General features: G+C 53.2%; 2 protein-coding genes across 5 annotated transcripts in view; one reads left to right on the top strand and one right to left on the bottom strand.

Moving 5' to 3' along the window:
* Nucleotides 1-9011, top strand: part of PCBP4 (poly(rC) binding protein 4) — a 35003-nt gene extending 25992 nt beyond the window's left edge. For all 3 annotated transcript variants that reach the window (XM_073352517.1, XM_073352519.1, XM_073352518.1), the window contains exons 7-13: nt 775-903; nt 1568-1642; nt 2118-2162; nt 2969-3044; nt 3733-3785; nt 5072-5241; nt 6624-9011. In XM_073352517.1, coding sequence (XP_073208618.1) covers nt 775-903; nt 1568-1642; nt 2118-2162; nt 2969-3044; nt 3733-3785; nt 5072-5241; nt 6624-6939 — 864 coding nt within the window. In that variant the 3' untranslated portion in view covers nt 6940-9011. The remainder of the gene's footprint in view (nt 1-774; nt 904-1567; nt 1643-2117; nt 2163-2968; nt 3045-3732; nt 3786-5071; nt 5242-6623) is intronic.
* The window catches only part of ACY1 (aminoacylase 1), a 455667-nt gene that overhangs the window by 98451 nt on the left and 335964 nt on the right, over nt 1-21252 (bottom strand). The window lies entirely within an intron of this gene.

Here is a 21252-nt window from a genome sequence, read left to right as displayed (position 1 = left end):
AGGCCCAGCTAGGGAAGTGGAGCTCTACTGCTCACTGTAGTCACTCATGTTTTAGGGTACGTCTACACTGGTGCTGAAGGTTTCAGACCAGATCCTATTCAGGGTAGCTAGCCCCTTGCGTGCAAGGGCGAGCCTGCTCAAGCCAGCAATTGCCCCTCCAAGTCCCTTGTAGACTTACCCTCGGCTCTCGAGGTCCCTGGTTCAATTCCCAGCTGTCACGCTAGCTACTGGCTCTTTAAAAATGTGAAGCTGACCCATTCGTGGGGAAGCCCCATGAAATCTCCAGTCCTTGGACTGAGGTAGATGTGCCTGTGATGCGCGTGGCTCCCATCACAGGACAGGGGCAGGGAAAGCACCGCCCTTGATGGGGGTGCTGCTGCTGCGGGAGACAGCATTACCCTGCCCCCACCTCAGCCCCAAACAAACCCTCTTGCTAAGCACCCTGGTTGGGCTGTTAGAGCCAGCAGGGTGTTGCTGGTCAGTTGGGGCGAGCATAGGAATGCCCCAGCAGCGGAGGAGGGGCAGGTCATGCCAGTGCAAGGAGGTTGGATGCAGCAAGCTCAGCGGTGATAACGCCTTTGGTGGCCATGCAAAAGGTGTAGCCCACACTGGCCACGTGGCTGCCTTCCTGATTCCAGTGGGTGTGCAGGGTGCGGGGAGCCTGCCACCCAGGCGGTACCAACACTAGTTGCCCATCCCACGTTGTTCCAGGGAACGGGGACAGCCGCTTAGTGCACACACAGCCATTTGCCAAGGGGGCGTCTCTCCTTGCAGACCACGGGAGCGCAGGTCCAGGTGGCAGGAGACCTGCTGCCCAATTCCACGGAGCGGGCGGTCACAGTCTCGGGCGTGCCAGACGCCATCATCCAGTGCGTGCGGCAGATCTGCGCCGTCATCCTGGAGGTACCCGTGTCGGGCTCGGGGGGACTAGACAAATGGACTTGGCCCTCTGCCCCAATGCTGGAGAGTGGGAGGCAGGATCCAGGGGCCTGGTTTCCTGGCAGCCTCCTTCCTTGTGCTTCGTGGCTGAGCTATTGCTGAAAGTTTGCCCTCTGGGAGGACGTCATGGTAGTTGCTGTGCAATATCTTAGCTTTGCCACCTCCCAGCAATGCCATCCCCCACTGCACCCATGCCTACCGTCTGCCAGGGCAAGGCTGGGTCAGAGCCAAGACGTTCTGGGGTGGTTTTAATATCCTGCCAGCCGAGGCTGGGGGAGATGTGACAGCCCAGCCCCCGGTGTAGCTGTCCCTTGAAAGGCAGGTCACCTTGCTTTGTAGCCTCTCTTTCCCCTGTTACCACCCTGACGCCATGAGATGATGTGGCCCTAGCTGCCACTGAACACAAGGCCTTGGGCACACATCACACCATGCCAACACATGAGCCAGTCAGCCTCTCGCCCTCCACCGACTTCAGTGCCACTGGCCGTTTCCCAACCCAAGGGCAGGGCCCCTGCAGTGGGCAAGGCTATGGCACGTAGCCACCTGCCAGGCTGGGCATGGGGGTGGGAAAAGGGGTTGGTCTCCCTGGAAGACCGTGCTGATTTCTCCTCTGCTTTCCCCTCTTCAGTCGCCGCCAAAAGGGGCCACCATTCCCTACCATCCCTGCCTCTCCCTGGGGACGGCTCTCCTCTCGGCCAGCCAGGTAAGGGGGCAGCTGGAAGGATGGGGAAAATTCATGGGAAGAATCCCTGGATGTGCAGCGTGGCCTCCCCTACCCCAGCCCAGAAAGCCCCAGGAGGTGTTGGAGGAACTTCCCAAGCAAAAACGCCTCAGATTCCCTCAGCTCTGCACCAAGGAGGTCCCCCCACACCCAGCCCCCAGGCAACCTCCTTCCTCTATTCCTGTTTATTATTAAGGAGGTGACACATTACCTGAAGCTCTGCCCTTCTCAGATGTCTCTCCTCGCGACCCCTCTGCAGTATTAGTTATGAGGGGGCTTCTGATCTCACCGGCCTTTAGACGGGGCTGGGGCTGGCTAGCAAGGAACGCCCTGGTTTGGGGGCTGGAGGAGGGAGAACGTTCTCATACCCCACTGTTAGCGGCCACAGAACAACCCCTGGTGCTCCCATTCTGGCCGGCCGCCTCGCTGATGTTCCTCCGCTTTCCTTTGTCCCCAGGGCTTTTCCATGCAGGGCCAGTACAGCGGGGGGCCTCAAGCCGAGGTGAGTCCGGCTTTGCCTCCTCGGCACGGGGGGCTCAATCGCGGCTCCACAGTGCCAGGAGATCCCAAGGGACCCGTCTCTTCCCATATGCCCTTGAACTGAGCTGCAGCATTGTCCTGTTGCATGGCAGCAGAGAGGGCGGCCAGAGCCGGCCTTTGCAAGGCCCTGCTGAGTGTGGATGCACCACACCCTTGTCAGGGAGGAAATATAACCTGGGAGATGCAAGCCTCCCCACCCCACCCCTGGCCATCAATGCAACAAATCCAGCCCTGGTGTGCTGGTCCCACTTACCCCAGGGGCAAATTTGACCCTTTGTGTGTCCCTCCATTTCCCTTGTCTTCCCAGCAGGGCTCTCTCATCTCTGGGGCATGTTTCCATGTCGAGTCTCCATGCCTGTCCTCCCCCATAACTTCCTTCCCCAGGTCGGGCCCACGCAGCAGACACACCGCACGGAAGCCCCTTGCTCCCAGAGCCACCCTGCAGGGAGATGTCCGTGTCCTCCTCTCCATGCAGCCACCTCCACCGGCAATGAGCCAGGGGCCTGCTGCTTCTGCTGCCAGCTGTGCTAGGCCTGCTCACCACTGGGTGCACGTCTCCGTGGGCCAGCAGCTCAGGGCCAGCCCGCAGAGGCATGGCCAAGCTGGCCGGTGGAACCTCATGCAGCCTTGTCCTGGGAGGTTCTGCTGTCCCATCCACCCACTGTGGGTCCGACCAACTGGCAGCCAAAGGGCTGGATGGTGGGTGACCTGGCTACTCTTTAAACGTAGCTTTTGCATTTATTCCCCTAATTTCTTCCCTGGGGGCAGGTGACGAAATTGCAGCAACTCTCCGGGCATCCCGTTGCCTTCACCTCTCTGGGCCAGGCACCCTCCCTGGTCCCAGGTAAGGAAATCAGCCCCACCCCACCCCGCCTTCCCAGCAGGTGATCTTCTCCTGGAGGGCACGCACAGCATCAAAATCCTCTGTGGGTTAATGGGGCCATCCGCTCTGCCCACCTCCAGGGGGTGGCATTGACGAACACGGGCTATGCCAGACCCAGGCAGGCAGAGGGACCCAATTCTACAGTACCAAATAGATGTCATGAAACAAAGTCTGTTTGTCAAAGCCCCAGACCTGCAGTGGCTCAGCACCTCCCAGTATGGGGAGATCTGAGGCCATGTCGCCGGAGGATGGCAGGGGTTGGGTGTGCTGGGAGAGGGCCCATAGCTGCTGCCCTCTCAGCTGACCACAGCTTGCTGCTCACAAGACAGCTGGAGGGAGGAGGGGGCCAGCCAGCAGTCCAGAGCCCTGCAGGGAAACCCTCCAATTCCACTAGACTCTCCCTAAGGCCCCCAATCCCTGGTGCTGGGGTGGCCGGCACCCTCCAGGCAGGCTGCGGAAGGGAGGGGTGTCTGGGATGTTTGGCCAGCCCCACCCCTACCAGCTCGGTATGGACCAGCCCCAGGAGATGATATTCCCTGTGCCCGGGGCCCAGTGGCCTTTAGCAGGAGCAGAGCATGGAGGGGAGGGAGGCAGGGGAACCACTAGCAGAGCCCCAGCAACACTGCCTTTTCTCTCCCTCTCCGGCCAGGCCTGGACGCCAGCCCCCAAAACAGCTCACAGGAATTCCTGGTGCCCAATGACGTAAGTTGCCATCGCTCTCCTGAGAGCGCCTCCTCCCATTCCCGCCAGTGCAATGTCTGCCCTGGAGCCTCAGCAGCGAGCCTGTACTGTCAGAGGGAAAAAGCGCAGAGGGGAATGGCCCCAACCCATCCCAGCTCCCAAAAAGCCCCACCTCCCGAACACCAGGAGCATGGGGACCAGACTCTGTTTCTGGCCCCTGGCATTGGAGTGGGGCAAAGGCAAATCCCGGATCCAGCTTCCCCCTGCTCCGTGCAGCAGAGATATCTGGATCGAGGCATGGGCTCCTCTCTGCTTCACCTTGTGGGAGGCAGGGACCCTGGCAAAGCCTCACTGTTGCCTTACCCTGGTGATCAAATCTCAACGTAAAGGGCCAGTGTCCCAGCTTTGGACAGCAGGGCCTCCCCACCCCAGCCATCCAGTCAGGCTTCAGCCTTTACTATGGAGGCCCTGCCCCCTGGCACAAAAGTGCAGCAGCAAAAGGGTTACCCACCCCCTAAGCCCCCTTCCCATTGGCCAGCCTAGCCTTAGTCGTGCCCACAGTCCCACTTTTCGGGAGTGCAGCCCAGAGAGCAGAGCTGCGGCGGGGGGAAGGTCGCCAGCAGAAAGGAATGCGCCAGAGCTACCCACGCCTACCCTCGCAGCCTCATTCCAGGCACCGGTGCCCCAGGGCTGCTCTCCAGATGCCAGCGCAGGCTGCCAAGCACAGAGCCACCTCTGTTACAGCTGGCAGGAAGTGGGGGAGGGGCACGAGGGCAGTGCTGACCTTTCTGCACCCCACCCCCTAGAGCCATCACACCCCAGCCACTGCCCCAGGCCTTTTAAAAAGACACAAAGTGCAGCATCAAAGACTCGCTACTGCCCCACATTGGTGAGAACATGGAACTACACCCATGGGGTCTTCCGGGGCGGGGGGTGGGGGGGGGATGGGAGCCGTGGAGGACATTAAGGCTGGGCAGTCAAGGGGTAACCTGTTCCACGATCAGGGGCATTGGGGGAGCAGCATCCTGTGCTCAGTGCTCTCATTAGGCCCACGCCTGCGGGGCCACACTGGGTGCCGCCCTGCGGTGGGAGGGGCAGGCACAGCTGCTGGGCACTGAGAGTGGATGGGGTGCTAAGAAAGCAACTCCCCCTACTCCTGAAACACTCTGAACAACAGGGCTGAGCAGAGCAGCTCCTGTGTCATGCTATCAAAGGGCACTCCGGGTCCTTCTTCTGGTGCCACTCTGTCCAGCGCTGCTGCTTCCACCCCAGCCCCCCCAAACTAACCCCTCTCTGCTCCTCCCCAGCTGATTGGCTGCATCATTGGCCGCCAGGGCAGCAAGATCAGTGAGATCCGGCAGATGTCTGGAGCACACATCAAAATCGGGAACCAGAGCGAGGGCTCCAGCGAGCGCCACGTGACCATCACGGGGACCCCAGTCAGTATCACTCTTGCCCAGTACCTCATCACAGCCTGGTAAGGGCCAGCACCCCCACTAGGGGGGCCAGAGGAAGCAGCAGCCTAGACCCTGGTCTGCAGGGCAGCAGACGCAAACTTCTGTGTCACTCCTTCTCCTTGAGCTGGGATCTCAGTGAGACTGGGGGGCGGGGAGTGGCCACCTCTTCCACAGTCTGTGCGGTGTCCCAATGCTCTGCCTGCTTATATGATGGGTGTCTGCCAGTCAGGCTGGCAAGGGTGCTTTTACACATGCACAAAGACTGGAGCGTCAAAGAACAACACACCCTGACCCTGAGCCTTGGGTTGGGATGAAACTACTCCTGGTCCCTTTCTCCAGCCCGTCTTAGAGTGGGATCAAAAATGGGTCCCCCCCCACTGACTCAGAAATGCGCAGCAGTGTCTCATGGGAGCTGTAGTTCGGATGCCTCATGCTCCCATTCGCCTCTCTAGGCCAGGCTCCCGGGCCAGACTACCTCTTCCATGATGCACCACAGCCTCCCAGCTAGGTATTTTGATAGAAAATTTCTGACCAGCCCCAGTTCTTGCTGCCTTTCAGAAGGGATGTGAAACTGAGCCCTGACGCTTGGAAGATCCCAGGTCTGGCCAAATCACAGCATGGGCAGTCCCTTCTGCCTTCCTCTGCAGTGTCAGCGGCAGAAACTGCTCTGCACTCCCACGCCTGGGCACTGCTTGCGCAGCAGCTGCCTTTCAGGGCAGGTGAGGGACCCCTCTAGACCTGCTCGGATCAGGTATAAAACCTGGTGCCCTGCCTAGGCTGATATGTCCGGCGTCTGCATTGGTGAGAGATCGCGCAAAAAGCCTCTGGTGCAAATACAGCCCTGTAATGCAAACTGAGCTGGGAGCTGTCAGGACAGAAGGGCCTATGGCCTCATTTCCACACAAGGTTGCACTAGTTTCATTAAACCAGTTTAGTTAAGCTTGTGCAACCCCCTGTGTGAATGCTCTTAGTTTGTCTTAAAAGCAGTTTATTTTGGCTTAGTTTAAACCAGTTCCTAACAGCTTAAATTAAACTGCATTAAGAGCACCTGCACAAATTTTGGCAATGGTTTAACTAACTCAGATTAAAATCCCTAAATCAAACCGGCGTAACTCCACATGTAGCTATGTGTGTGTAACCCACCATTACATGGCATGGTTCTCTGTTGCTCTCTAGTGGCTAAGTGGTGTATAGGATGGAGTTTATGAGTCAGTTACCACCTCTGAATGAGGGGACCTGTTTTTTCAGGTTGGCAGAAGCCCATTCGTTTAGCCAGAGGTGAAGGGTTCAATCCCCACTGCAGGGTGTTGGTGTTACATGCATGAGGGTATTACCCCACCCTGCTTTCTAGCCCCACTCTGTGTGAGCGTCTCACTGCCTCTCTCCCTCCTTGTTCCTCCAGTTTAGAGACAGCCAAATCTACCTCCCAGACGCCCCCCATCTCCAGCCCCGTTGACCTCAGCATGACCTTCTCCCAGTCCCTCAACCCATCGCCGGGCCCCACGCTGACAGCGGTAGCCGCGCCCCCTCCTGCCTTGCTGGGCGGCCCTTATGCCATCTCCTTGTCCAATTTCATCGGCCTCAAGCCCGTCCCCTTCCTGACGCTGCCCCCCTCCTCGGCCGCGGGACACAACGGCAGCCTCGCCACCTACACGACCAAGATCTCCACGGCCAACGGCGCCAAGAAAGCGGAGCGGCAGAAGTTCTCCCCATACTGAGGCTGGTGGGTGGGAGGGTGGTGGGCCAGAGAGGAAGGGGGAGACCGTGGGATGCCCCTCCCCCTCCATTTGTGGGACGCCAACAGCGCCACTCCGAGGCGGGCACCTGAGCCAGCGCCACCCCATGCCGGGGCATCCTGAGCCTTATGCGGGGGTGGACGGAGAAGTAGGGAACGTGGAGGAGCGGGAGGGCAGCCTGGAGCCCTGCAGTCCTTGGTGCGTCCCCTCTGGACGATGTGGGGGGGGCTGTCTCAGCCTTGGACCCCCCCCCACACACTTCTCCACTCCTGGAGAGGCCGGCTCGGCCCCAGTTAGCTTTAATGCTGTAACTTTTAGGGGACGTTCCCATCCCCCCCAGCCCTTGGGGTTGGTGGGCACCCTCACCTGACGGCGTAGTGCGGGCCGCGCTGGGCCACAGGGCAAGGCTAGTGGCCAGTTTGAGTGTAGCTTGAGGCCCGCGCCGTGCTGCTGCCGGATGGCTGGGGGCCGCTGGAAAGGAGAGAGCTGGAATCGGTCACACTCTGCATAGGAGTCGGCGCTTTTATGATCTCCAAGTACCTAGACTTGTACCAAGCTGGAAACTCAGCCCCGATCCCTGGCCTGCCCTCCATGCACAGAGCCCTGCTGGGAACCAGGCAATGGGCTGGGTCGGGTTTGGAGGGCTGCCTGGTTCCCAGAAAGCTGCCTGGCCTAGGTGCCTGGCCTGAAGGGAACTCAAGGCAAATGCTCAGAATATCAGAGCACCTGGCACTTGTCTCTGCCGGGACGGGGGAGACCCCTCCCCACAGGTTTCTGTGACTCTGGGCAGGGGCCTGGGCGGGTACATATTGGGCTAGCCTTGTGGCTTATTTGCTGCTCCAGTGACTATAGCTCTGGGAAAGTGATGATGGCTAGTCAGGAACGCTCCTGGCCTATCCCCAGGGCAGAACCCCAGCTCTGGCAGCTAATGCATGGGCTCGTTTGTTCCAAGGACTCATTGGCTGTTGGAGTCAGTCATGATTGGATGGAGATACCCGTCAAAGCTTCCTATGTTTTGTCCCTTCCCCCACTGGTTCCATGGAGTAACTCCTGACTCTGCTTTCTCCTTGGAGGAAGCTCCCAGGTTCTGCCATCCCCAAGGCTCTTACCCAGACTGCACAAAGCCATGTGATGGATGGATGACACCCACAGTTTCCTCCCTGATGGGAAGTTACACCCTTGGAGATGCATCCAGTGCCTCCCTCATGGATGGAGCCTGGGGTTGGGAGAGGGAAACCAGACTAACAGCCCTAATTAAAGTCCCTCCCCTCCCCTTCCCCAGTTATCCTAATAGATCAAACCAGGGGAGAGAGAGAGAGAGAGAGAGAGAGAGCCAGCCCCTCCTTGCTCCAACACTTTCCTGCTAGAGGGATCACAGGAGGCAGGGCTGGGCTATTTCATTCCTAGACTTACTCCATGGTGGAGCAGGTGCATCATGAAGCGTCCAGCCGGGCCATGTGCATCGAACCAGCAGAGAGACCGGTGACTCCGAACAAGGGATTACAGGGTGCTAACAAACTGGCTGAGTCTGGAGTGGGAGCATAGGGTCAAGCAACTGCCCAGCTAGACTGTTCCTTAGCGATCAGCTGTGTTCACCCAGCGCTGAACGTGCGCTGTCCTGTGCGTACGAGACCCTGGTTCCCACTTTAGAAACACCATGATCCAAACAGCCTGTAGTCTCCACTGCCAAATCCCAGTGATCAACAGCGGAGAGTCTAGGGGCCTGATCTCAGCCGGGTAAATTAGTATCCCTCCACTGAGGTCGAACACCCGCTGAGGATCTGGCCTGGCATCTCCTGAAGTTCTGCCTCCACAACAAAGGAATCGCCTCCTACCCCCGCCTCTCCCAACAGAGATCCCACCAACTGTGCAATGAGCTGTCTCCACCCCATCCTCCATTTGGTGATGAATATCTCATCCAGCAGCCCCTCAAAAAGCTTCCTCCGCCCCCGGCCATCTAGCCCAGCTGTCTTGGAAAATGCTGTATATAGAATTCTCTATTTTTTCCTTCTTTGTAACGTATTACCAGTTTAATAAAGAGACAAGTGTTGCAACCTCAGGACTCTGGCAGGGTTTAATTGGGTCCTTCAGATCCAAAGCGAAAGGTCCACCATCCATTCAGATCCAGCGAAAGGGAATGGTTTGGTGATTCTCTAGCGAGGGACCTTGCAGGCTAAAGGATAACTCACATGAGCAGCTCCAGGGAAAGGCTGGCGTGGGGCAGGGGAAAGTCCACACTGGGAGATGCACCCTGCCTGCATTAAAGTGCTGACTGGAGATTGATGCAAAAATAACAGTTCAATTAGCACCACACTGTCTGTGCAGCTGGTACTCGCTGTCCCCTCATACTGCAGCAAGCAGCTCCGAGGAGGCCGTCGCATCATTTGGGAAGGTTTCCATCCGGCCACAAAGGGTTTTTCCCAAGCAGGCCACAGCAGCGTCAGCAACTCTCACGCTTTTTGGTGTTTTCCTTAAAGCTCCAGCTCCCGGAGTCCTTCACTTCTGGGAGACTCTCTCATCACATTTAAAAATTAAAGTGTCGGGCTTTTCTGATAATGGAGAAAAGCTTGAGACCTTGACCCAGAAAGGGACTAGAAAGAACCCAAACTTTACCAAAAATATTCATGATTTTTAAGCCAATCCTGTTTGTTTGTTTTCAGAGGGCTGGCTCATGATTGTTTGTAATGCTTGGGCTTGCCAATGCAATACAGGACCAGTTCAACTCAGAACGAAAGCCCTCTGGGAATTGTAATCCAGAAGGATGATAGGAACTGCAGTTGTGAATGGGTAGCACCCCCTCTTGGCCTTAGGTCCCCCTGCAGGCAGCCTGCCTCAGTTTCCCTTGTCTTCAGCTCAGTCAAACTATCACAACTCCTCTTATTTGGGTCAGCACCATCTCTACTTGGAGCTGAATTTATTACCATTACATATCAGTCCCAAAATAAAGTTCTTGCCTCCACCTCAAGTCTATCTTCCCAGTCTGTCCCACTGTGGCCTCCCAGGTAAATTTCCCTGCCTAGAGCCTTTTCCCTAAAGATACAGGGTTCCTGCCTGTAACCTAGTCCCTCCCAGCAACTGTCCCCTGTCTTTGCAGGAGCCTCTACTTGTTCCTCCCTGTACATCCCCCTCACTGCAGGGTCCTGTTGCTCTTTATAGACTCAGCCCCTCCTTACCCAGCTGATTCTACTGATGAACTCACGCCCCATCCCTGATGTGGCAGGCAGGGCTGACCAGCTGCAGGCCACCCACCCTTAAAGGGACAGGCCACCCCATTACCAGCTCCTTCAGCGTTCCTTAGGATGAGGTTCTGTGGCCTCCTTACGCATGGATGGGCAGGAATGGGCTCACTGAGAGAAGAGGGGCTCAGTTCAGATGGAGTAGCAGCAAGCCCACTTGAGGGGCTGACCACGAGTCTGAGGGAAGGATCCCAGCCGGCGAGACACACTGGACTCATTGCAAAGCCCAGGCCAAGGCAGGATGCTGGCCTGGGCAGTGCAGACTCATGGCTCTGTCCCTTTCTCCATTCAGTCTGGCAGCATCGAGAAGTTTAGACCCATCAGTCCATGTGTCAAATCAAAGAGGGGATCCCTCCAAACAGGATGGCCTGGAAAGCCCCTCCAGAGACCCAATCAGCTAGCATCCCCCTGAGACCCTTCTCTATAGGGTATGAGCTGGAATCCCCTGGCAGAATATTGGCAGGACTCCCCAAATCCCCCATGGAGTCTTGGCTGGGATGCCCCGAGGCCCCCTTCAAGGGCACCCTATCAGCAGCGCATTTGAAGCCAACCCCTTTAAACCTGCCAGAAACAGCTTTCCAGGGCAATCAGACCCACACTACTGCAGCTGCCTTAATTAATTAAATAGCAACACAATTATGCAAAGGGAAGGGGAGGGGAGAGTAACACAACAGAGGTTGTGAAGCCCCATGGGGCCGGTTTCCAAAGCAAGCTGGCTTGCCAAGCCAGCTGCTCACTGCTCTAGACTGAAGTGGGCCTTGACTCCCCAGCTGTGGGGAGGGGGGCATTTGATGGGAGTGAAGTGCTGCCAACCCGGGTAAAAAGGCTGGTGGAGCAGCACTGCCCCCACGCTGGCTTAGCGAGCAGTTGGGCAGGCTGCATTGTTCTGCCCGTAGTTACCGCTCAAAAGGACAGGACCCTCCCCCCGCGGCGTGTGACGCCCCTGCACAAGGGCTGTGCAAGCAGCAGCCATTCTTTGCTTTCGTGGGAGAAACCAAGGCCCTGCTCCGCAGAGGGATCTAACTCCCACGTGGATTTAGGCCCTGAGTCCGCATTGAAATCAACGGGAGTTCAGTGCCTAAATAGCTCTGAGGATGTAGGTCCGGCTTCCCAGAGCTGGAGCGGTTTGGGGGTCGTCCCTGGTGCAGCTGCTAGTGTTCGGGGGTAGGGAGAGAGTGGTATTTTGGTTTAACACCTTCTCTGTGTGAGGCTTTTGTGCGTGGGGAAGCATTATGGCCATCATCCCCGTTCCCCCCCACCCCCCGCACACTCTCCAAGGGGAGGGGGCTGTTCCTACTGCCCCAAGCCTCTTGGGAACGGGGGTCTCTTCCTGGTCACCATCTGTGATTGCCTGGGCTCAGCCTCCCTGGGTGGCGGGGGCTGGAGCAGGGCCAGGCGCTAGGACTGTGCAGACGGCCTGTGTGTGATGGAGATGCGGGGGCGAGCAGCCAGCAGATAAGAGGGAGAATGCAGCTGCCTTATCAGGAGCACGTGCAGCACTCTAGGGGGGTGCGCGTGGCTCCTTGCGTGGCTGGCAGGCAGCCCCGTGTTTGAGGCTTGCAGCCAGGGAAACAGCTCTGCTTCCTGCCTGGAGTGCTTAGTTACAACAGGGACACTGGGCCTGGGGCGGGGTCTGACTGCCAGCACGTGGAGCGGCTTGCTGCCCCCTCCCAGAACTGGTGGCAGGGCTGGGGCAAGTTAGGGCGGGGGTTGGGGGAGGGGAACCCCAGGAGCCTCAGCTGTTGTGACCTGCACAGGATGTGCCGTGTTTGTCCTTGTTCCACAGGGCAGAAGCGACTTTGTCTGTACAAAGTGCAAGCTGGTCTCCATATTGGAAGAGAAGGTTCAAGGTCTGGAGAAACAAGTATCGACCCTAGAGACTAACCAATTTATTTGAGCATGAGCTTTCGTGAGCTACAGCTCACTTCATCAGATGTTTACCGTGGAAACAGCTACATCTGATGAAGTGAGCTGTAGCTCACGAAAGCTCATGCTCAAATAAATTGGTTAGTCTCTAAGGTGCCACAAGTCCTCCTTTTCTTTTTGCGAATACAGACTAACACGGCTGTTCCTCTGAAAAGTATCGACCCTGCGTTTCATAAGAGAAACTGAAGATTTCCTGGACAGACGTCAGGATATGCTTCTATAGGCACGACGTTCTGAAGATTCAGAGCAGGCTGCGCACCGGGGACAGGAGGATGGTGAAGAAATTTGGCAGCATGTGACCTCCAGAAGAAGAAAGGGGAGCGTCCATGTACCAGCAATGCAGATACAAATAAGCAACCGTTTTCATGTTCTCTCCACAGGTACGAATGCGGAGAGTGGACTAGATGATACATCTGAGGGAAGGGAGCAGAAGGAGACTCCACCGATTGGAAGGCATGAGATGCACTGTCCTAGGGATGGGGGTTCCATGACTGCTGCTCCCAAGAGAAGGAGGCGAGTGGTGGTGGTCGGGGACACCCTCCACAGGGGGACTGAATCATCTATCTGCCGCCCCGACTGGGAAAACCAAGAAGTCTGCTGCTTGCCAGGAGCTAGGATTCATGATGTGACAGAGAGACTGCCGAGACCCATCAAGCCCTTGGATTGCTACCCCTTCCTGCTTCTCCACATGGGCACCAATGATACTGCCAAGAATGACCTTGAGCAGATCACAGCAGACTACGTGGCTCTGGGAAGAAGGATAAAGGAGTTTGAGCATAAGTGGTATTCTCGTCCATCCTCCCTGTGGAAGGAAAAGGCCTGGGTAGAGACCATCGAATTGTGGAAGTCAACGAATGGCTACGCAGGTGGTGTCGGAGAGAAGGCTTTGGATTCTTTGACCATGGGATGGTGTTCCAAGAAGGAGGAGCGCTAGGCAGAGACGGGCTCTACCCAACGAAGAGAGGGAAGAGCATCTTTTCAAGCAGGCTGGCTAACCTAGTGAGGAGGGGTTTAAACTAGGTTCACTGGGGGAAGGAGACCAAAGCCCTGAGGTAAGTGGGGATGTGGGATACTGGGAGGAAGCACGAGCAGGAGAGCGCAAGAGGGGAGGGCTCCTGCCTCATATTGAGAAAGTGGGACGATCAGCGAGTTATCTTAAGTGCCTACACACAAATGGAAGAAGCCTGGGAAACAAGCAGGGAGAACTGGAAGTCGTGGCACAGTCAAGGAATTATGATGTGATTGGAATAACAGAGACTTGGTGGGATAACTCACATGACTGGAGTACTGTCATGGATGGATAAAAACTGTTCAGGAAGGACAGGCAGGGCAGAAAAGGTGGGGGAGTTGCATTGTACGTAAGAGAGCAGTATGACTTTCTAAGAGCTCCGGTATGAAACTGCAGAAAAACCTGAGAGTCTCTGGATTAAGTTTAGAAGTGTGAGCAACAAGGGTGATGTCGTGGTGGGAGTCTGCTATAGACCACCAGACCAGGGGGATGAGGTGGACAAGGCTTTCTTCCGGCAAGTAACGGAAGTTACTAGATCGCAGGCCCTGGTTCTCATGGGAGACTTCAATCACCCTGATATCTGCTGGGAGAGCAATACAGCGGTGCACAGACAATCCAAGAAGTTTTTGGAAAGTGTAGGGGACAATTTCCTGGTGCAAGTGTTGGAGGAACCAACTAGGGGCAGAGCTCTTCTTGACCTGCTGCTCACAAACTGGGAAGAATTAGTAGGGGAAGCAAAAGTGGATGGGAACCTGGGAGGCAGTGACCATGAGATGGTCGAGTTCAGGATCCTGACACAAGGAAGAAAGGAGAGCAGCAGAATACGGACCCTGGACTTCAGAAAAGCAGACTTTGACTCCCTCAGGGAACTGATGGGCAGGATCCCCTGGGAGAATAACATGAGGGGGATGTTGGCCAACCTAATAATTTCAAATTATGATTTGTAAGCAAAGTCTAAATGAGCTCTCCCTGACAGCTAGTGATGAGCTGGGGCTGGAGGGAAAGGCTTCAGGGCCAGATTGTATTTACATTCACACCTAATCTACCTAGGTATCCAGCAAACAGAGCTGTGTTGTCCAAGTGATAGATTCTGGCTGGGGTTGGGTTACAAATCACTTGAATGCGGGGGGGTGGGTGGGGGGGAGGGAGGGTAATGAAATGTTGTTGTTCTTATTGTATGAGTAAAGGGCAGTAGAACTGTACTTAGCCTGTGCTGATTGAGGGCATCAAGAGAGAGGGTGGGGACCTGTCCCTCTCCACTGTTTAAAGACAGAGCTGATTAGGCTCCATAGATAGTCTTTGTTCTGTTAAGTGACCACTACAGCTGAAATCACTGATAATCAGGTCTAAGTGCTTAGACCTGCTGGGGGACAGTGTTTCTGCGGAAGAGACAGCCCAGACTGCACTAGCAGCGAGGTTCCCCCACGGAGAGCTCAGCTGAAATCACTGAGACCCGGTGGAACCTCAAGAGACCAACTCACAGAGCTCACAGCGGCAGGTGGCAGCAGAAGGTGACGGCGCAGGGCCACTGGCAACAGAGCCATGGAGTGAACGGTGGCACAATGAACAACAGCGGCCAGAACGAACAGTGAGCAGCTGGAGGAATGAGCAAGGTGCCTTCTTGTCCTCCACCTGGGAGGTGAACTCGTGTGAAAGCACCTCGGAACTCTGAGTCTCCACTGACCAAGGACAAAACCGGTGGGTGTTAATGAGGCTGTTAAGAATGCTGGAGACACAACCCAGTTCATGTGGACAAACGCAGCTGTGGCATCCTACTTTCTATTTAAGCAAAAGATATCACACACTACAAACTGGAGGCCAATGTTAAGTGCATTGTCACTTGTTCATCCTGAAGTTGAACACTGGTTCCAAACAAGACCAGCAAATGCTCACTATCTTTCTGAAAGGAACTCAACTGACTGGCTAGACGTATGTGATGCAACAGTGAAAGACTTAACAGTTGAAAAAGTGAAGAACTCTCTCACCACATTCAAAAAATTTGCATATATGGCTGATGAATGCACCAATGCAAATGGGCATCAAGTATTAAGTCATTGTGTATGTTATCTTGATGTCAATGGTAGGCCAGTAGATGCATTTCTAGATATTCAAGTTATAGAAGACACATTGGCTCCATCTGTGACAACCCACATCTTAGAAGAGTTAAATGCTTGTCAATTGGACCACAAACAGATGGCTGCTTGTGCATTTGATGGAGCTGCAAACTTCTCTGGAAGGCATGGCGGAGTACAAGCTTTGTTCAGGAAAAGTGTAACCCCAATCTCTCCAATACACACTGTAGAGACCATCTACTCCAGCTAGCGCTAGTATGAGCTGCAGACTCTTCAAAAGACATTGAAAAAGCTATAAATTTAATGTCTTCGTTATGTCCTTTTTTCAGCAAGAGTTCAAAAAGACTGAATATCTTGGAAAATATAGAAGACATACTGGGACTGAAGTTCAAATTAGTCCAACCTGGGAAAACCCGCTGGCTTTCTCATGAGCGATCCTTGGCTGTTGTCTTAAAATTACTCCAGCTGTTATTACTGGCTTTGGAAAGTATCTACCAAGATGGGATGGATCTAAGTAGTGAGGCTGGTGGATTATTTTTGCTACTATGTTCAGAGAAGACTATTGCCAGTCTCTCTCTTGTCAGTCTACTGTTGAAACCACTTGCGTCATTAAATAATGCCATCCAGGCATCTGCTACAACAGATTTTTGTCTAGAAGCTACATTTGGATCAATCAGAGATCTATCCATTGAAAACATACTGGAAGAACCCTAAGCAAAGACTTCAGGCCAGAAGTTGACTAATGAAGGCATTTATATTGAATCCTTAAGTGAAGAGGACAAGAAGTGTTTGTTAAGGCAACTGAAAAAGTACAGACTTGATTCTTAAAAATCTACAACAGCGACTTCTAGATTCTACTCAACCTCCACGTAGCTTTTACAGATCCCTGTTCTATAAAACACCAATAGCTGAGTGGAGTGAGGCACTACCAGCAAGGGGGCTGCCATGTGCTCAGGACAGAATAGAGAATTTGAACACAGAGTGGAATATTATACGACGAATGAATGAAGATTTGACTTCAACTTCTTTTTTAACATCACTAGTGGCTCTACCTGATCTTTGTGCTTTGTTTCCTGGGATGAAAGAAGTAGGATTCATCTCTTGCTACTCCCAATCACAACAGCTACAGCTGAGCGTTCTTTTTCATCATTGAATAGAATTTTGTGTTCTGAAAGAAGTCGCCTTCTGCCTGATCATGTGAATGAACTAATGAGCATATCAAGTGAAGGAATGGAAGTTCTGGACACACGAGAAGCCACCAAAGATGAATGCATTGCATTCAAGAAGTTTATTAACAGAGTTGTGCAAAATTATAACAAGAAACCAAGAAGGATGTAGACATATTGCTTCATAGAAGGCTTGAGTAGCCAACTTTAATTTGAGTGATGATTTTAAAACAGGAGTTAAATCTAATAAAATGGTCATGAAACATTTTTCAGTTTTTTGTATGATGCCATACAGCTCACCTTCACCCTCACGGTCTCACCCCTCATAGGCCCTGATCCTCTCCCCCGCCCTCCATAAATTCAAACACCCGCCTAATTTCAATTCCTGGGGAAAACACTGGATACAGACTAATACGGCTACCACTCTGAAACCATTCCTTGTTAGAGGCTGAAAGCAGATCCCATGTAAATGCCATAGCAGGTGTGGCCGTGAAGCTGAGGAGGGTCCCAATGTAGAGTTATCTCCCGGAGCACGTGGAAACTTCTCTTTCCTGCCATGGTAACCATGTGGGCTGTGTTTGGTAAATATCCTGTCTGCTGGGTAATTAGCTAGCAATTGCAGGGCCCTCCAGCTCCCTGAGCAATTAATAGTAAGTGGGCCAGCCACCGATCTCTGCTGTACTGGTGTAAACTCAGAGTAAGGCAGGGGAGTTACTATGGAGATACACGCTGCAGGGGTAACGGAGTGGATGCTGAATGAAGCCTGCCCATCCAACCTTAATTTGGCCCCCTTGGGCGTGTGCCTTCTGACAGGCTTTAATGACACGAGCCTGTACCGTTTCCCTCCCCCCCCCCCGAACACTGCCTCATTCAGTGCACAGCATGTATTCATTCTGGGGATGAATCAGCGTAGCATACAGCAGCCAGCCACTGTCTGCAGAACTTCAGCTGTGTTTGCTGCAGAAGGTGTGCCGTGAATGAAGCAAATCATGGGCAGTGCATGAACTGCCGAATTGGGGAGGCTAGTCCCTGTGTCCTCCCCCCCTCCACACAGCTGCCCCTCCCACGCCTGCCCCTCCCACGCCCCAGCCTGTACGAGCACTCCTAGCCCCGGAGCACTGGGCAGGCAGCGTGGCCCCAGCATCCCCAGCCCCAGAGTGCCGGGTGGGTGGTGTGGCCCCAGCCACCCCGAGTCCCCAGCCCCAGGCTGGACTGTCCTACTCCAGGCCATGGGGGAAGAGCGGGAAGCAGGACGGGGTCAGGGGGAAAAGCGTGGGCAGGGCCATGCCTGGCTGTTTGGGGAGACTCAGTCTCCCCCGGCCTGTGTTCCCACCACCCGTGAAGCTAAGGCCTGGAGGAAGAGAACGGAAGGTCTCATGGTTGTGGTAGGTGAATGCTACCCTGGAGAATAGGGTCCCTATGTGATGCTAAGCAATTCACTTAGCTTAGACTTTTCACAGGTGGTCACTAACTATATGCACTTCATTTCCTGGGCTCCCAACTTGAGAGCCTGGGATTGCTTTGCAGCAGTGCAGAGCACTCAGAGCTGCCACTGAAGGCAGCAGGAGCTGTGGTTGGAACATAGAAAGTGCTAGACAATGCTAAGGACTCTGAAATATCAGGTCCTGGCTGTCTCCAATTGGGCATCCAATTTAGCGGACACTGTGATGTTAATCTCGCACCGCCTCAGTTCCCTCTCTGTAAGACAGGCTAACACCCGCTTGTCTCCCGGGGCATTGTGAAAATAAATTCCCAGAGAAGCTGTGACACACATGAGTACAGAGCGATGAACATCCATAGCAGTGTCGCCTATCCAGTCTGGCTTTCAGGCTAGCCACTGCCTCCAGGGCTGGCCCACAACATTTTGGCACCTGAGGGGGGGAGCTCAAATGATGCCCCCATGCCCCCTCGCTTGGACCAAAACTTTGAAAGGTCTCAAATCTGCCTTCTTCCTGTTCTACTCCTCTCATGGTACTGCTCTGCTACCTACCCCAATAAAGGAGAACTAACAACTTAAAATGCCTTGTTCAAAAATTTTAAGTTACACTTAACTTTCAAACCCCTGAACAGCAAATATTACTTTTCTTGTCTGCCTAGTAAACACTGGCATTTTTGTCTGTTTGAATAATCCAAGTGGTGCTTTCCGTGCCTTCTTGGTTGCAAAGATTTGAACTGCTTCCTGCTGAAGGTCTACAGTCTGGGCCAGCTCATGCTCTATTGAGATGGTTGCAAGGCCAACCAGCCTCTCCTGTGTCCTTGTGAAGTGTAGATGTGTTTTTATTAACTTCAGCTTGGAGAAGCTGCGTTCTCCACTGGCAACTGTTACAGGAAGTGTTAGAAGTATGCGCAGAGCTACAAAAGCCTTTGGAAAGAGCGTGGTCATCTTATTTGTGCACATATATTCCAGAACAGCCTTTGGAGTTGATACTGCTGAAGTGTATCTTGAAAGGGCTTTCAGTTCAACACCTAAATCACTCACATCAATATCGTGCATGTCATCATGTGTCAACACTGTCTCTAGTGCCCTGCATTGCTGGTGTGGGTCTTCTTCAGGTATAGTGAGGAGTTTTGGAATATCATACAACATCCCAAATATACTGCTGTGTTCCTTGAGCTGCATGAAATGTTCTTCAACTGACTGTATTGCACAATCTAGCCTCTGGTTAAAGAATTCAACTTTGAATTGTTGTTTGGGGTCTCTTATGGGGTTATCCCGTGCCTCGTAATCAAAATGTCTTCTTCTTCGGTGACTCTTGTATTGTTGAATGGGTGGGGAAATAGCTTCAGTGTCAAGTTCCTCTGCCAACTTCTGTGCACTCTTCAGAATGTTTTGAAATCCCTTACCTGACCGGTAAGACTGTAGGTATGACTTTGCTTTGTCCAGTTGTTCCATTGCTCCAGATATATCAAGGTCAACACCTTGGAGTCTCTTGCTTACAACATTTATTTCAAACAGTATATCATGCCACCTCACTAAGCCACACAGAAATTTGAAGTTCTGTATGTTTCTGGGGATTCCATTTCCCTCTGCCTCTGTTCTCCCACGAACAGTTCCTGTCACAGCATTATCCTCCATAATGGCAACTATGGTATCATCTATCTTCCCTATTTGGTGTTTGATAGGCTTTATCTCGTCCACTCAACTTTCCCATCATGTGGCACTCAGTGGTTTCAGTGTCAGAGAGGATGTTCCCAGATGTTGCTTCAAAATTTGCCATTGATGAGTTGATGCAGAGAAAAATACACAGATGTTTTGAATTACATTTAAAAGTTCAGCAGCCGCACTAGAAGCTGATGCTGCATCACTGACCACCAAGTTCAATGAATGAGACAAATGCATGGGACAAAAAAAGCTCGAGGGTTTAACTCTCGGATCCATGTCTGCACTCCTCTGTTCTTTCCTCTCATGTTGGCACCATTATTGTAGCCCTGACCTCTCATGTCAGCTATCGCAATTCCCATATCTTCCAGCTTTTTAAAAGCACATTTGTCATACCAGCTCCTGTAGTATCATCAATGTCAATAAATTCTAGAAAATGCTCTCTGACAGTCACCACTGCAGGGACATTTTCACTAGGTTCTGTTGTTGTTACAAGACACACCATTAAAGTCATTCGTTCCATATGGCTGATGTTAGGTGTGCAGTCCAGAATAACGGAGTAATATCTTGCTGACTTCGGCTCTGCCACAATCTTCTGTTTCACTTTTGTTGCCAGTAACTGTATGATCTCATTTTGAATTGTTTTTCCAAGGTAGTGGTGTGTGTACATTTCTTGCGCGGTGACTCTTCTTAGATGCTCCTGGAATACAGCATCAAACTCAGCCATCAGCTCCACAATTTTAAGGGAGTTTCCCTAGTTTGGCACATACAGCTGATCTGAAGTGCCAGGCAGTGCTAGGTTTTGGGTAGCAAGCATTCTCACAAGGGCAATGAGCCTTTTCAGAACATTTTGCCAGTAAAGAGACTCTGATGCAATCTTCACTTGATGCTGATCATCTATGGTGGCCTTTAACCTTAGTCTCATCTCAAGCTCTTTCCACCTATGGAATGCTCTCTGGCGATTTGCTGCCTTCTCATGGCATGCCAGATTTCTAGCCAGATTTTTCCAGTCCTTTGCTCCTGTCGAACCCCATGTGGCTGGAACATTAAACTGGAAGAGTTTGCAACAAAAACAGTATGCAGCATTCTGGATTTTTGAGTACATAAGCCATGGCCTCTCCACTTTGTCACCATTGGGGATTTCACACCAGTAATGTGTTGGATGGAAACTTCTATTTTCATTGTCTTTGGGGAACATGAAGTTTTTCACTTGCTTTGGCCCATGCAGTACAAGGAAGTCCCTCAGGCTACTGCTCAAGTGGGTCTACAATCCTGGATCATCTAGACTCAAGGAACTCAGCAGCAGCTGTTTCTTGCGCCTCCACCACACTCTTCTCCGATCTACACTTTTCTTCAGGAATGTGCAGGCTTACGTCCATTTGAGATGAAGATAGGGATGCTGCAGTAGCTGCCAGGTCACCTGCACTCTGACTAACTGGAAAATCAGGCATCTCCTCACCACTCACATCCTCACTGAGGCCGGAAGGCTCACCATGAACATTTGTGTCTATATATCTCAGGAGAGCTCCTTCCTGCTTCGATAGAAAAGCTTCCTTTGCTTTCTTTCTTTTTCTGAATGCTGCCCCAGAGGGGCGTTTTCTTTTTACACTCATGACTGCTGTTCTGTGCCGGCTGTAGTGGCTCTCAACACTCAGTTGAAGGGGAAAAATAAGCAAGCTGGTAGCAGGGCCTGAGTGAGGGAAGATATCAGCGTCTTAAGGGCCTAACTGGCTCCTACTGCTTCAGTTGACTGCCTGGTCTCCTCCAGTGGGTTCAGGGAAGCAGC

Source organism: Lepidochelys kempii, chromosome 7 (genome assembly GCF_965140265.1).
Source record: "Lepidochelys kempii isolate rLepKem1 chromosome 7, rLepKem1.hap2, whole genome shotgun sequence".
In the NCBI taxonomy this organism is placed as follows: domain Eukaryota; kingdom Metazoa; phylum Chordata; order Testudines; family Cheloniidae; genus Lepidochelys; species Lepidochelys kempii.
The sequence above is the reverse complement of the archived record's forward strand: the minus strand, read 5'-3'. Positions and strand labels throughout refer to the sequence as shown.